This window comes from Geotrypetes seraphini, chromosome 11 (assembly GCF_902459505.1).
Source record: "Geotrypetes seraphini chromosome 11, aGeoSer1.1, whole genome shotgun sequence".
Lineage (NCBI taxonomy): Eukaryota > Metazoa > Chordata > Amphibia > Gymnophiona > Dermophiidae > Geotrypetes > Geotrypetes seraphini.
The window spans coordinates 133588591-133604434 of NC_047094.1; the positions used below are offsets into that span (position 1 = coordinate 133588591).

The 15844-nt window shown below is 43.5% G+C and overlaps 1 protein-coding gene across 6 annotated transcripts in view; it reads right to left on the reverse strand.

The window, feature by feature from the left end:
• PTPRT (protein tyrosine phosphatase receptor type T) overlaps positions 1 to 15844 on the reverse strand; it is a 680142-nt gene that overhangs the window by 16361 nt on the left and 647937 nt on the right. For all 6 annotated transcript variants that reach the window (XM_033963545.1, XM_033963543.1, XM_033963541.1 and 3 more), the window contains 8 exons: positions 14450 to 14526; positions 12661 to 12697; positions 10344 to 10441; positions 9757 to 9873; positions 8711 to 8865; positions 6684 to 6819; positions 4627 to 4776; positions 3888 to 4061 (listed from right to left, as the gene is read on the reverse strand). In XM_033963545.1, the coding sequence (XP_033819436.1) occupies positions 3888 to 4061; positions 4627 to 4776; positions 6684 to 6819; positions 8711 to 8865; positions 9757 to 9873; positions 10344 to 10441; positions 12661 to 12697; positions 14450 to 14526 (944 nt within the window). The remainder of the gene's footprint in view (positions 1 to 3887; positions 4062 to 4626; positions 4777 to 6683; positions 6820 to 8710; positions 8866 to 9756; positions 9874 to 10343; positions 10442 to 12660; positions 12698 to 14449; positions 14527 to 15844) is intronic.

The following is a 15844-nucleotide window of genomic DNA, read 5'->3' on the forward strand; positions in this document are numbered from 1 at the left end:
GCGCGCGCCGCTCTAAATTACTGTTTTTAGCGCTCCGACGGGGGGGGGGGCGTGGGGGGGAACCCCCCCACTTTACTTAATAGAGATCGCGCCGCATTGTGGGGGGTGTGGGGGGTTGTAACCCCCCCACATTTTACTGAAAACTTCACTTTTTCCCTGTTTTTAGGGAAAAAGTTAAGTTTACAGTAAAATGTGGAGGGTTACAACCCCCCAAACCCCCCATAATGCCGGCGCGATGTCTATTAAGTAAACTGGGGGAGTTCCCCAACAAAACCCCCCCATCGGAGCCCCTAAAAACTGTAATTTAGAGCGGCGCGGCGGCACGCGTTGCGCTCAATTGTCGGCGGGCGCTTTTGTCTTTCGCGCCGTTGTCTATGAACCCAGCTAAGTACACCATGAAACCGACAGCAATCTATACCTTGCGCTCGCCACTAGCTAAAATAGGGGAGAGTGTGGCCCAGTGGCTAAAGCTATAGCCTCAGCACCCTGAGGTCATGGGTTCAAATCCACACTGCTCCTTGTGACCATAGGAAAGTCACTTAATCTCCCCACGTACATTAGATAGATTGTGAGCCCACCCAAATGCAATAATGAGGAAAAAAAGTTGAATGAAAGAAAAAAAACAACAACAACTTTAAAATTAACACAGAAAAATTGGCATAGTGTGTTGAAAGTATGGCCTGGGGACACAACTAGCACTATACTTTCTTCTAATGAAAGAAAGATTTCTTTTTTGTTATGAAGGCAGTGACTGGAATTGCATTTCAGGCTTGTGAATGGCACAACATTAGGTTTGTGCTTAGTGAAGCAACAAACATCTCTCTGCGGCCTCAGATAATGGAGATGTACCTCGTCCGACGGCCTCAAATTCACTTGGACAAAATTGGATATTGTGCTTAATTCCATTTTCCGGGCCTCTCACAGACTGAGCTGAAGATTTCATCAGCAGCGGTTGGCTATGTGATCAGTTAAACCGAACAAATGTAAACACTGGAAGACAGATCTATTTGCGGTTTCTTTGTTTTGTCCCCCCCCCCCCCAAGGCTCGTCTCCTAGATTGCGTCATATCTGCCACAATTACTGGCTGTTGGAATGTGATCGATGGTCAAAACACACCAAGGCAATGCCAGTTTCAAAACCAGAAAATGAAGTCGAAGAAAAGGATCTCTTTTCTTCTGCAAGACTTTGGAACTTCCTGTTCTTTTTATTCCACACTTTTTTTTTGACACTTTTCATTGTTATAAGAACATAAACATAAGAACATAAGCAATGCCTCCGCTGGGTCAGACCCGAGGTCCATTGTGCCCAGCAGTCCGCTCACGCGGCGGCCCAACAGGTCCAGGACCTGTGCAGTAATCCTCTATCTGTACCCCTCTATCCCCTTTGCCAGCAGGAAATTGTCCAATCCTTTCTTGAACCCCAGTACCGTACTCTGCCCTATTACGCTCTCTGGAAGCGCATTCCAGGTGTCCACCACACGTTGGGTAAAGAAGAACTTCCTAGCATTCGTTTTGAATCTGTCCCCTTTCAACTTTTCCGAATGCCCTCTTGTTCTTTTATTATTCGAAAGTTTGATATGGAAAGAAACGAAAAGTGTCAAGAAAAGTGTGGAATAACTTGTAAGTTTCATGGCTCCACATCATTCTCTTCTTGGTTGGGCTGAGAACCTTTCAGGGACCCCTCGTATTGTGATGTCATAATGCCTCATTCCACCAATGCCTATACATCAACTTAAAAATGGCGAATGACACATTATCAAATCCCATCTACCAGGAAAGGCATAAAATTATTGAAAAATTATTCACTTACAGGCTGATAACGCTCTTGCGCTCAACATCATGTCTTTCTTCTGTTAAATGGACATGAATACCAGCAGAAGTAGGAAAGACCATTTTAAAATATGTGTGATTCAGACCATGAAGTGTGTCATAAAAATACTGAAGAATTTCAGTGCCTTGCGTGCTATTGATCTAGATTTGTGGATTTTCTAATAGGGTTATAACACTGCCGGGATGGAGCAATGCAAAGGGAATTGCCCCATTGGGAGATGTCCCAAGGCAGGAACGGTGACATTTTAAATTTGGACAGAATAGGTTTTTGCATCATTTCTATATTTTAGATGGAGACTGGAAGCTCAGGGCAAGAAGCAGCAGATCTTTACGTATCAGGATCGGGTTTTGGGGTACAACACCAAAAGAGGCAAGCCTATAACTTGTTGCCCTAGTCTACGCACTTAATTGTTGTGTGCTTAGAGGCAATTCTATAATGCTGTCTTGGCACCAAGTTTCCACTATCACCTGGTAAAACCCATTCTAAGGGCATGATATGAAGTTGCCAGTCTCCCTTAATAACACCCTCTCACAGGATCACCCTAGAAGCAGAGAAAGTGGAGTTCGAGTAGGCAATATCTTGCTTGCTGAATCAACCCGTGAACTAATCTTGGTTCCTTAAACACTACCATCTACAAGGTCAAGTACCGCTTAAGGCTTCTAAAAAATTACCTCCTAAAGTATTGTAAAGCAGATGTTCCTTTTCCCCTTGGCCTTAACTCTCCTGAAATTTATTGACAGATGAGGAAGTAAATAACTGGATGCTTTGGAGGTCATTTTAGAAACCTCAACATATATCAACCTCAACATATATCAACCACCCTTGGACTGTGACTCTCCCCATGGCTGTGCAGGGCCCTACTTTCCAAGCCATAGTTCAGCGCCTCCCTTTCCCTTCCATGTACCCCCAGGATGGCCAGTGTCTTCCCCTCTCTACTCACCAAGGTAGTCAACATCTCTCCTTCCCCTCTTTACCACCCCCCTCCCATCCAAGTGGCCAGCATCTCCCCATCTGCTATCTACCTACTACTCATCACCCCAGACAACATTATTCCTTCCTGTCTAAGCCCCTCCCTCTCCTGGAGACCAGCATCTCATTTCCAGTTCTCTACCACCATCCCAAGTCCAGTTTTTCCTCCTTTCCTTTCAATTTTGGAGCCTAACTCTTTCTAGACTGACCTGGTAGGTCTGTGCCTTGGAAGGGGTGGCAGAACAAGGCTTTCACACACACACACATACTCGAGGACTTCAGTGCAGGCCTGTGCTTATAAAAGCCCACATAACTCTCCAGCAATTCTTCAGCCTTCAGGTCAGAGCAAGAGGAGGTAAGGGGCAGTGGAAGCAGGCCAAGCAATGGAAAGAGAAGACAGGGAAGGCCCTTGTGCATGCCAGAGCTACACTGCCACACCCTACTTGTGACAGCTTAGGTGGACACTTAATCCATCCATCTGTTAGTGGCAAATGATAATATCCACTTCCATAATGTCCCGATTAACAAGGAGTGTTCTATGTACCATTGAGTGTGTCTAGAAGAATGGCCAATTAAATCAACCCTTAGCTTCAAAGGAACAGAATAAAGATCACAATTTTTGAAACATAATATGGGATCAATAGTCAGTTTTGTTGACCAATACCGGTGTTATACCTGAAAATTGAATGTTGGCTATATCCAAGCTTTGGCATTGAGGTTCTGGTTTTATGGAGCTGGCTATATACCATAGCTGGTTTAGTGCAATATTCTTTCATAGGGCTGACTTTTTTGCAGTCTTATTTATGTGGTGACGCCAATTAAGCACTGAATATCAGCAGGATATCAAATTTTAATAAACATAACACTTTACCAGCCAAGTGCTGACTACAATCCCAGAATGCTCCCAAAATAGCCGGTGGTGCAAAGTGCCAACCAGTCATTTTTAGCCAGTGACTTAACCAGCCAGGAACCATTTGTAGCTAGTTAGATCGCTTTGAATATATTGTATATCAGCCCTAGTATTTATAGGGATTTATACGCTATGCCTTTACGTCTTGTAAAAAATTAGCAGCAAATCTTCCGCTTACATCCATGAGTGCCGCGTTGATGTAGTTGCTGGACTCTCCATCCACAGAGATAAGGAAAGGCAAACACCGGTCCAAAGGCAGGACCTCCAGGCACCGGTTCTTGTCGTGGTTCCTTGGCAAGAGTCCTATGCTACAGTCCTCTGGTCGAACTCGTAGCGTCACAATGTTAAGGGTCTACAGGTGGAAGACATGTGAGGAAATCTTATGAAATTGTCTTCAAACAGAGGTCTCCCAGCAACTTAAAGAATGGTGTAATAGTTAATTAATTAAAGATGGATCTTCATCTCTTAAATACAGCAGCATAGTAAAGGAGGTTGGCGCCCGGGGCGGTGGCAACCAGCATTGCCATGCCATGCGCACCCCACCCCACTCTTCCCTGCTGCTTGAGAGCCCCTCCCAACTCTTCCCTGCCATTTGAGAACCTCCCCAAATCTTCCCTGCCACTTGTGCACCTCTCTCCCTGCCCCCTGCGTACCTCCTATAGCAGATTCAGGAATGACTCATGGCCACATTAAGAACAGTGTGTGGTTGCGCATGCTGTACCTTAGAGGGAACCCTGGTAGGGACAGTTGATCCTTTTGTCAGCTGGGAGCAGAGGTAAGCAACAAGAATCTTAAAATCTACAAGTTCTGAGTTACATACAAATCTGACTTAAGGACAGCTTTATAAATGTAACTCGTTCTTAACCTGGGGACTGCCTGTATATAATTTAAAAGCAATTTTTAAAAAATGTCTTTACCTGAAACTCATCCTTGATCTGGCTGGAATTGGTCTGTGGATCCAGTCTGCTGATGTTGTAATAGAGAGACCCAAAGTCACACACTGGAATTGCGGTATTTCCACATAGGCAGGCCTCCAGGATGGCATCATGAACAAAGATATACTGTTCCTGGAACGCAGAGGATAAGGAGAACAATAGCAAGACTGCAGCACTAATGCCACCCTTTCCTTATGCACACAGTAGGATCGCCGTTATAATTAATGTGGCAATAAAAATTAAAAGGAGCATAGTAACTGATGACAAATAAAGATGCGAATAGACCAGGGGTAGGCAATTCTGGTCCTCGAGAGCCGGAGTCAGGTCAGATTTTCAGGGTTTCCCCAATGAATATGCATGAGATGGATTTGCATGCACAGCCTCCTTGAGATGCAAATCTATCTCATGCATACTTATTGTGGATATCCTGAAAATCTGACCTGGCTCTGGCTCTCGAGGACCGGAATTGCCTACCCCTGGAATAGATCATCCAGACTGTCCAACACTCACAATTAATTCATGATTAAATTGTCTTTCTCTGGCATTTCTGGGACACAGACCATAGATAGGGTTACCAGACTTCCGGATGTCCAGGGATCTGGACGGCTTTTCAAAACCTGGCACTTTTGTTTGGGTTTTGAAAAGCTTCCCGACAAAATCGTGTCGTGAAGGGGCATCCACGCGTGCGCGACCGTGATGCGTGACGTCATTGCTTTGCATTCGCGCATGTGTGGATGCTGTCTGGGGGCCGGGCTGCGGGTGGAACAGGGCGTGACAGAGGCGGAGCTGGGCAGTCCTGGGGGCATGGCCATGGGTCTGGATTTTTCCGAAGGGATATCTGGTAACCTTAATCACCGAAGCCCGCTTAGCACCGTCCTTAGGTTCCAACTACCAGAGTTGCCGTCGAAACCCAATCCAGCCTTTCCAAACCGTCTTCTCATCTGCGGGACACAGCCCGTAAAAGTCTGCCCCAGCTCTGTTCTCACATTCCAAATTACTGGAGTTCCCGCCGAAACCCTCTCCAACCCCTTGCTAGACTGAACTGCCGTATACGGGACGGAGACCGTGCAAGTCTCTCCAGTGCCGGCCTCACTTCTTCTCTGCCAGAATTGACACTGTTCCAGGTTGCAAAAGGTTTACTGTCAACTTCTTTGCTTCACCCATTCGGTGTAGAAGCTAAACTAATGCTCAAGAGCCCGATATTCAGTTGGCGGCAATCAGTATTTTGCTGCCCACCACCAGGGTAAAACCCGGAAATTCACACTGACACCCAGAGCTCGTAGTCAATTGTTGAATGCCTGATTTTTCTTTGTGCTGGACCCACGGGAATGGGGAATACATTTTTTTTTGCAGTGTATATTGTATATTTGGGAAGGGATGGGAGGGGGCGAAGCACAGAAGAGTTTTTGAGATCATGTATTACTGTTGTACTCTTTGCTACCTTGAGTTTTGTGTATTTTTACAAAATCAATAAAATCTATTTGGGGGGAAAAAACCAACCCTGGAAATTCAATGCCAGACATTGGATTTTGAGGTTTGCAGAGTTGATTAAGTGCAATATTCAGGAAATAGGAAAAAAGCCATTTTTATGGGCTTCAATAAAAATGGCCTTAGCACAAGGGAAAGACCCATATAAAGAGTGCACTTATTTATTTATTTGTTCAATTTTCTATACTGTTCTCCCCAGGTTGCTCAGAATGGTTTTACATGAATTTATTCAGGCACTCAAGCATTTTTTTCCTGTCTGTCCCATGGGCTCACAATCTATCTAACATACCTGGGGCAATGGGGGGGGGACTGTCCGGGCTTTGAAAAGCTGTTGAGATCGGGGCCTGGCGTGCATCTGCGCGTGCGCGGTGATGTCGCATGCAGGCGTGCATGCATGCAACGTCAACACTGCTGCATCTGCGCACGCACCAATGCACTCCAGACTCGTCCCATAGACACGCGTCCTCTTTTTCCAGACGCAAAATCTAGTAACCCTCCCCATTGACAAATTTCATTGGAGTTTATGAAAACTAGGCCACGCTGTAGGTTACCTCTGTTTGAACCATGTTAACCCGCTGGGATCTCAGCTCTCGCACACAGTTGAAGACATCCACCACACCTTCATTTTCTGCCATATCAAGCATTATGTCAATGGCTATAAAGCACCCTGTTCTCCCAGCACCAGCACTGCAAAAAAGAGCAGAGGCTCCAATCAATGGAACTCAAAGCAACATCAACAGTATGTCGTTCCACTGATGCGGCTTTAAACAGAGAAACACAGAAACATGATGGCAGATAAGGGCCAAATGGCCCATCTAGAGCATCTCCTCCTCTCCCTATTGGCTAAGGCTCTCAACATTTGCATCTCCTCTTCCTATAGGCTAAGGCTCTTTACACCTGCATTGTGAGGTCATAGAGCTTTATGGTTATAGAAACAGAGAAACATGATGGCAGATAAAGGCCAAATGACCCATCTGCAGCATCCACTATCTCCTCCTTTCCCTATTGGCTAAGGCTCTTAACATTTGTATTTCCTCTCCCTATTGGCTATGGCTCTTAACACCTGCATTGTGATGTCATAGAACTTTATGGTTATAGAAACATTGATATAGCCACACCAAATTGATATTCAAATAGTTATACTGTCAGAAATCAAGTGCAATACACTTTTTACTTTATATAAACGGTAAAAGACCTCAGTGTTTCTCAGAACTGAGAAACTAACTATGCCAGTAAAAATACTGTCATAGAGAAAATCATTGAAGCAGTGGCTCGCAATTGAAAATAATCCCCTGATGCAGCCGTAGGGCGAAACAGGGCCTGTTGGGATTTCTATGTGAATCAGTTTGAAGTGGAATTATTCATGATCGATGTATTATTACCACACTATAATTTTTGAATGACAACTGCGGTGGTTTTGCACTGTTGGAAAGAAACAAGATAAGTGCTCACTTTTCTATAAAATTTATAAAATCTTAAAAAAATGATAATAAATAGTTAAAAAGTATAGTAAAATTAGAAAAATAAACGGTAGAATATAAGAGCAAGGATGTATTTCTCTATGACAGTATTTTTACTGGCATAGTTAGTTTCTCAGTTCTGAGAAACACTGAGGTCTTTTACCGTTTATATAAAGTAAAAAGTGTATTGCACTTGATTTCTGACAGTATAACTATTTGAATATCAATTTGGTGTGGCTATATATTTGAAGATATTCAGCTTGTATAAGGATTTATAGAAACATTGAAACATGATGACAGATAAAGGCCAAATGGCCCATCCAGTCTGCCCATCCGCAGTAACTATTATCTTTTCCTTTCTCTAAGAGATCCCACGTGCCTATCCCAGGCTTTCTTGAATTCAGACACAGTCTCTGACTCCACCACCTCTTCCAGGAGACTGTTCCACACATCTATCATCCTTTCTGTAAAAAAGCATTTCCTTAGATTACTTCGGAATCTATCACCTCTTAACTTCATCCTATGCCCTCTCGTTCCAGAGCTTCCTTTCAAATTAAAGAGACTTGACTCATGCGCATTTACGCCACATAGGCATTGTAAACCGCTTAGAATCCTAACGGAGTTTAGCGGTATATAAGAAATAAATTACATTACATTACATTTAAATGTCTCTGTCATATCTCCCCTCTCCCACCTTTCCTCCAAAGTATACAGACTGTAAGGCTGTCCCCATACGCCTTATGACAAAGACCACATACCATTTTAGTAGTCTTCCTCTGGACCGACTCCATCCTTTTTATATCTTTTTTAAGGTGCGGCCTCCAGAATTGTACACAATATTCTGAATGAGGTCTCACCAAAGTCTTATACAGGGGCATCAATACCTCCTTTTTCCTACTGGCCATACCTCTCTCTATGCACCCTAGCATCCTTCTAACTATAGTAGTAACTTTCTAGTTGTTGATGCAAAGAGGATATCTGGAACTAGTATGCATAGCACAGATCATTCAAGGAACAAAAAAAAAAAAAAAGCATAATAGTTGGTTACTGGGTCGCAGAGCCTAAAGGGCGAAGAATAAGAGAGAGAAAAAGTGTAATGTGGTCAGCGGTTGCATTACCTGCAATGTACAGCTATTGGCCCTGCTTCTGGTGGGTTAAGGAACTTCACCTGGCGGACGAAACCCAGGAGACCTGTGGCATAGCAGGGAACCCCATGGTCAGGCCAGCTGGTGAAATGAAACTGCCGTATTTCTCGAATCTCGTGGTAGCCTTTCTGAGAAAACAGTTCAAGAACTGAAATCTGTTTGCCCTTCATACAGCACCCAAATTACCACATCCACGTTATCTGCAGTTGGAACTCACCTGGCTTTGTTTATATTACTGAGAAAAGCCTTAAATATTGGTCGGCTTGGTTGAGAAATGTAAATCAACCACCTATTTGGTGTATACCAGGGAAATGAGTGAAGGATCTATCATAGGGGCCATTTTATTGATCCATGGCAAAACCTAGGCTTAGCATTAGCTAACGCAAGACTTCTCTGCAGGCTAAGCCCAGATTTACCACAGCGATATGTAAAGGATTTTTCTTTTATGCTGAATATCTGCCCTGGATCCACACAGTGCTTATTTTACCAGGCAGAAGCCTCTCCTGCCTGGTTAAAAAGCAATGAATATTGACCCTACGATTTCTGAACCCATGAATGCAAAGATGTTTTTTGACCCTACGATTTCTGAACCCATGAATGCAAAGATGTTTTTCCATAACATGGCATCTCAATTCCAGCTATATATAGTTCATAAAGAAATAGCAAACCTAAAAATTACTCAGCCCTTGCAGCATCTTTCAGTATAATAAATGACTAATCCAGCTGGTGTTGGGTGGCAAAAACCTGGTCAATGAACTTGCAATATGGATGTCAATTAAACTCTAGCTAGATCTCTTCCGAAACACTCCATAAACAGAGGTAATTGCAGTGAGTTCCGAAATATGTTTTAAAATTAAAAGATCACTAAGAACCCAAATAAAGATAAATGGAACTGTCCGAGTTACCAAAAGTCACATTTGAATGAAACGATACTTAACACTGTGATTCCCGTCAAAGTACTTTCAAGCAAATGTTGACCCAAGGTGGCATTCCACGACATTTGCAAGGCAGCTCATTACCTTTTGAACTGTAAACGTACGTATAACATATTCTGCCAAGGGTTCTGTCTCAATCAGTGTGACTTTAATATCTCCGTAGACCTCTGTGTCATCTGGCCAGTATCTGACACACTTCACCTGCAGCAAAAAAAGACAGTTAACGACCAGCATGCGATATTGGCCCAGAGGAAAGCTGGGGAAAGCAGACGGATGTTTTCTTCAGGTCCTTCTCTGAAGAACCACATCTCTCATCATCTTAAAATAATTTCCTAAGGCTGTGGTAGAAATTTAACACCAGATATTGCTTTGCTGGTTGAGGTACCAATCTTTAGTCAAGACATTTAGTTAACATCTTGTTTATTGTACGGGCATTTAAATCCACCAAATATTTTGCAAGAATTGGCAAGTCCCATGGTCAAACTCAGGGTTAGGATGAAAATCAGAGAGATTCTGTACTTGGGCAGCTCTTCTGAATCTGTGGCAAGATGAAGGTTGAAAAGTGGTGGTGATCAAGGGGAGCTTCGTTAAAATAAAAAAAAAAGACACAGCAAAATTAACCTAGCTGGGAGGGATAAGAATGAAAGAAAAAAGCAATGGAAAAACCTTACCCTTCCAACTTCCACCAGATTGGTAACCATGACGATACTGGCAGAGTTTTCTTGCCAAATCATTCTCCAAAAATCTTTGACTGTTTCTTGCATAGGGCCTGCGGTACAAACCAAAACTGAAGATGAGGCAGCATATATCCAGTCAAATACAACTTGTTGAGGTCTCCCATTAGAATGCAGAGGATTTCCAGGTTGCTTAGATAGTGTGACCTATCCCAGCATCAAGGCGCTGAAAAAATGTATGCATTTCGCTGTCGATCAATGTTTAACGTTGCTGGCCCTACCCTTTGGAATGGCCTTCCCCTGAAATGATGGACCTGGGGAGGAGCCTTAGTAAAACAATAGAGAGATACAGTAAAATCCAGACTGCCCAAATCGCTTATAGGAACTGGATAGGTAACAGTATGCAATTACCTAGTTAAAATCAGAGGATTTATAAATTGCAAAGGTTAAGAGATGATCTTATTCTGTATGTTGAGTAGGTTCCATGAGGTTGATCTTTTTACTTTTTAAAATGTTCTAATAGATAACTATACTGTTTGAATAAATCTCAGCCAGCCTTGTTCACACTGCAGTTTTGGATTTTTCCTGGGGACAAGGTAGGAAAATCTCTCCTGCTAACACCATTCTTCCCCAAGTGAAGGCACCAGGCACCAAGTATATGAGGCAGAGATCTCAAAGTCCTTCCTTGAGGGCCAAATCCAGTCGGGTTTTCAGGATTTCCCCAGTGAATATGCATTGAAAGCAGTGCATGCACGTAGATGTCATGCATATTCATTGGGGAAATCCTGAAAACCCGACTGGATTGCGGCCCTCAAGGAGGGACTTTGAGACCCCTGATATAAGGGAATGATGGAGACTCTCCAAGGGAGACTCCTACCATGTCAACCCTTTACTCAGGGATATTCACAGGAGTAGGGTTACCATATTTTAGTCCGGAAAACCCGGACACATGACCCCATCCCGTTCCGCCTCCAGACCCGCTCCATTCTTCCCCAAGCCCTGCCCTGTTCCGCTCCCAGCCCCAGAAAGCCTCCTCTCTTCCCCAATGAGCTCTGGCCACGTCTGGAGGGTCTGGAGCACGCACAGATGTGTGCGATATTATCCGCGAATGCTCAGAAGCCCTCCAGATGTGGCCGGAGCTTGTCGGGGCTTTCCAAAACCAAACTGCAGGGTTTTGGAAAGTCTATCTGAGAGCCTGGACAGTCCTCTAAAAAGAGGGCATGTCTGGGTTTCCCCGTAACGTCTGGTAACCCTACACAGGAGCAATCGAATTACAGATCGGAGAACACCTGTTTTAAAGTTTACCCTTAGGACGTGACTAGCTTGACTATATCTTAAAATTGTCCTGGGAAGTCACTTTTTTATGCCCTCATTCTGAATAGTGTTCTCTGCGGTCATCTGAATCTTGAGCCCAAACATTTTCCCTTTCTCTTTGTCTATCTGAGCACAGACCTTAGCAGCCAATTTTCAGAAACCCGTGTACGGTCTGCATTGACTGTAACCCACACAAGCGATTTTGCATAGCTAAATTTTCAGCTCCAATGTGCATAAACGTCGCAGGCGTGCAAGTCACTATGCAGCAAACGCTATCTGGATAAAATGGGGCAAAATTCAGGGCATGCGGGGGCATGGCCAAACATGCTGGGGATAGCGGAGATACTCAGCCCGAATCTGCAGAACTTATCCATTTAAATCAGACTGCAGAAACAGCAGGCATAACTGGTTTATTTGGATAAGGTTAGGACTGCAAATTAAGGGGACCTTGTACTCGGGCGCGCTAAATGCTAGAATGCAATGGGCGCCCCTGCATTTAGCGCGGGCTAAATTGGTTAGTAAAAGCAGCCACTGAATATATGCGTAAAGACGTAGACACAAGTTCCGTGTATATTTTAATGCATTTGTCTGTCTGTTCAATGAATTTAGAAACATAGAAAGATGACGGCAGAAAAGGGCTATAGCCCATCAAGTCTGCCCACTCTACTGATCCCCCCCATTAAGTCTGAGAGCTAATGTCCTAGTTCCTTATCTCGACCCTCGTAAGGATCCCACGTGGATGTCCCATTTATTCTTAAAGTCAAGCACGCTGGTGGCCTCGATCACCTGCACTGGAAGCTTGTTCCAGTGATCTACTACTCTTTCTGTGAAGAAATACTTCCTGGTGTCACCATTAAATTTCCCTCCTCTGAGTTTGAGCGGGTGTTGAGTTGCTTAATTTCTTTTAGCTCATAGTATGTTCCGCTCCAGATAATGTTATTTAAGTTGTATCACTCAAGCACTGTTCCATAAATAAGGCTTGTAGCTCAACTGTACTTGCCTTGAGTTGCAATGTAGTGACGAGGCTGATGGTACCCCTAGGAAAGACGTAGAATAAACAGTAAAGCACAACGACATGAAAGACTTGCCCTGTTCGCCTACAGGGTGTTTGGCCCTGATTCTATAAATGGCGTCTACCGATGTAGATGCCTAACTTAATTTTAAGTTGGGGGGGGGGATGGGGGGTGTTCTCCTGACGGTTCATAGACAAAACCGCCGAAGACAAAGGCGCGCCAACAACTGAGCGCAAGACGGAAGCGCGCACCGAAGAAAAAGAGTGTTTTTAGGGGCTCCGACGGGGGTTTTTGTTGGGGAACTCCCCCACTTTACTTAATACAGATCGCGGCGGCGTTGTGGGGGGTTTGGGGGTTGTAACCGCCCTCATTATACTGGAAACTTAACTGCTTCCCTGTTTTTTAGGGAAAAAGTGAAGTTTTCAGTAAAATGTGGGGGTTACAACCTCCCAAACCCCCCACAACGCGGCGCGATCTGTATAAAGTAAAGTGGGGGGGTTCCCCCCCACACCTCCCGTCGGAGCCCTTTAAAACAGTCATTTTCTTTGGCGTGCGCCGCCTCCACGTTACGCTCAATTGTCTGAGCACGCCTTTATCCCGGCACGCTTTTGACCTGACACAACCTTTATTCATAAGCTCCTCGTTGCACACGATTCCTCAACATCTCCTTCACATATCTTCTCTAAACTTCGTTAGTCCTCGTCGGGCCTCTTCATTCGCTCCCACAATTTGGAATTCTTTACCATCACATATTAGGGCCAAACAAAACCTCGATAAATTTAAGAGAAGCTTAAAATGCTTCCTTTTCAAAGATGCCTACGAAATGCTGATCTGGCTCAGTATTTGGCTTGGTCGATTTATAACCTAGTCCCCTCTTACCTCCCTTCTGCTTTTACCCTCTACTTTTCTTTTAAAATTGTAGTTCTCCCCATTTTCCTTTTGTTTTTTTATGTTTGTCAAGTTTGGTCCTGTTTTTAATCAGTCTGATAAATGTTTCCCCCTTTTTTTTTTTTTATTGTAAAACGCTTAGAATTTATGAGTAGCGTTTTATCAAAATTTTAAACTTGGAAACTTAGTGTGTGTGTAACACACGCACATCTGTGTCCATTAAAACAAACAAACCAACCCTACTCTTCCTGCCCCGAACGGCTGAATGGCAGGAGGCTGCTTCGGGGCTTCCCCTGTTGGCTCTGCCCATGTATCAGTGGTTTTCTCCGATGACCGATTGGATAGGATTACGGTAGACCTCCGGGAAACTCATCTTTATGTGAAATTGTTTCAGCATCAATCGGACTATTTATCAGCCCCACAGTGACCCGCAGGATTTTAATGACGATTTTAGAGCATCCGGGGCCCAGGTGAGTAGAGGGGCGATAATAAAAGCTGTCTTACCCATGAAAACAGGCTATTGGCTTATTGCCCACCTAATACACATGTAAAAGTATGTGCGTTATTCTATACCTTAATAAGCGTAATGAACATTTAAAAACGCATGCCTCTGGGAGTTTGGCTAAATGCGACACTCATTATTTTATACCCATGGGTCATGAGGCACTTAGCGAATGCTAATGTCCATTAATGCATAGTAAGCTTTAGTAAAAGGGACCCTCTGTGTCCTATGGAAAATTCAATAGCCCGCATAGCTAGCGAGTCTTGGAAACAACCAAAATTAGAACCAACGTACCTCCCCCTCTTGCCTCCCTAGTCTATGACCATCCTCGTCATCCTAGAAAATACTCCCTTTCTAACAGACAAAGAAATTAAGATCAAACTTACATCAACATAGTTTGCGTTTATGTAGTCCGAATGTGGATCTCCGTCTAGCTCCTGGAGCCTCACCCTCGAATGATCATCTGGCGATGAACAAACAGTGTGTTTTTCAGGATATGTTTACATGGCGTCAGGCAATGAAGTACATTATGTAATAACTTGACTAATATCTATCTAGAAATATTAAACATTTTAAGACTCATCCTGACTCCTGAAAATCAAAGTGAGGAAGTCAACACACAGTCTCTGCATCTTGGAGAGACCCAACTCTTTCATTGCTTTGTGATCAACAAGTGATATCATAAAATCATTGCCCGCTTGATCCAGCTATTAGCTCTTTGCGCTATATATAACTCAGCCTTAAAGCTTATTTACTTTATTACAGAGGAGGCGGACGGTCGTCTGTTCTCTCCTTCCTATGTACTCAGAGACTGGGCTTAATACAAGTGGCACATTAGTAATTGTGTTTGCTCACACATACAAGGGAAGATAGGCAGATACGAAAAGATAGCTCAAAAGAGTTTCAGGAGAATAATTTACAATAGATCAGAGAGATTCAATTATATGGAACATTCACAGCTAAAAAAAAAAAATCATTTAACCGTAGACAATTCTTTATTTTCCATTCTGGGCACAGAGCCAATCTACCAAGAGACAGGTGGGAAAAGAACGAAAGGACCAGAGGTAATGGAAGAACTTAAATAAACATCCCTTCACTAAAAGAAAATAAAGTGGTTTGAGGTAGTAAACATTTCATAGTTCAGAACGGTAGAAGTGGGGGGAAAAGCAGGAACGTCGCAAGATGTAAAGTGCCCTCTGCAACATGTCCCCCAAATGCTCCCAGCATGTTCCCATTCATCCACTTGCGTCATGGTGGCAAGGGACGCCGACGGACGGGGAGCAGGTTTGGCGCCCTAGCTTCCCTCGTACCTTGTGTGGTAGCACGTAGCTAGCTACAGCCCTGGGAAAAAAATAACAAAGTCTTCTGTGTGAGTGTAAAAGTTTTCTCTGTAAGGACGCTTTCGATATTTATGATCAAAGCATAGTCTATAGTCTTTTAATGTTTCTTTCGATTAGCGATACTTTTTAGTACTACACTTCTTCCTCGAATTTACATTTTGTTTTTCTTTTTAAAAAATCTTTATTGATTTTTCTATATAATAACAGTGCAATATACAGGCATATAAACATATAACAAATCAAGAAAAGCACAATCCTACAGAAATACATAAGCAACCATTTTTATCTCACCCGCCCTCCCATTGATCAATCAATAAAAACATAAATACATATATTCTTTCAATAACCTTCCCTTCTTTAAAATAGTAGTGTAATCCCCCCTCCGCCCTTGGATGTGTATGGAAATAACCAAAAATTTAAGACAAAAGACAACTATAGTGA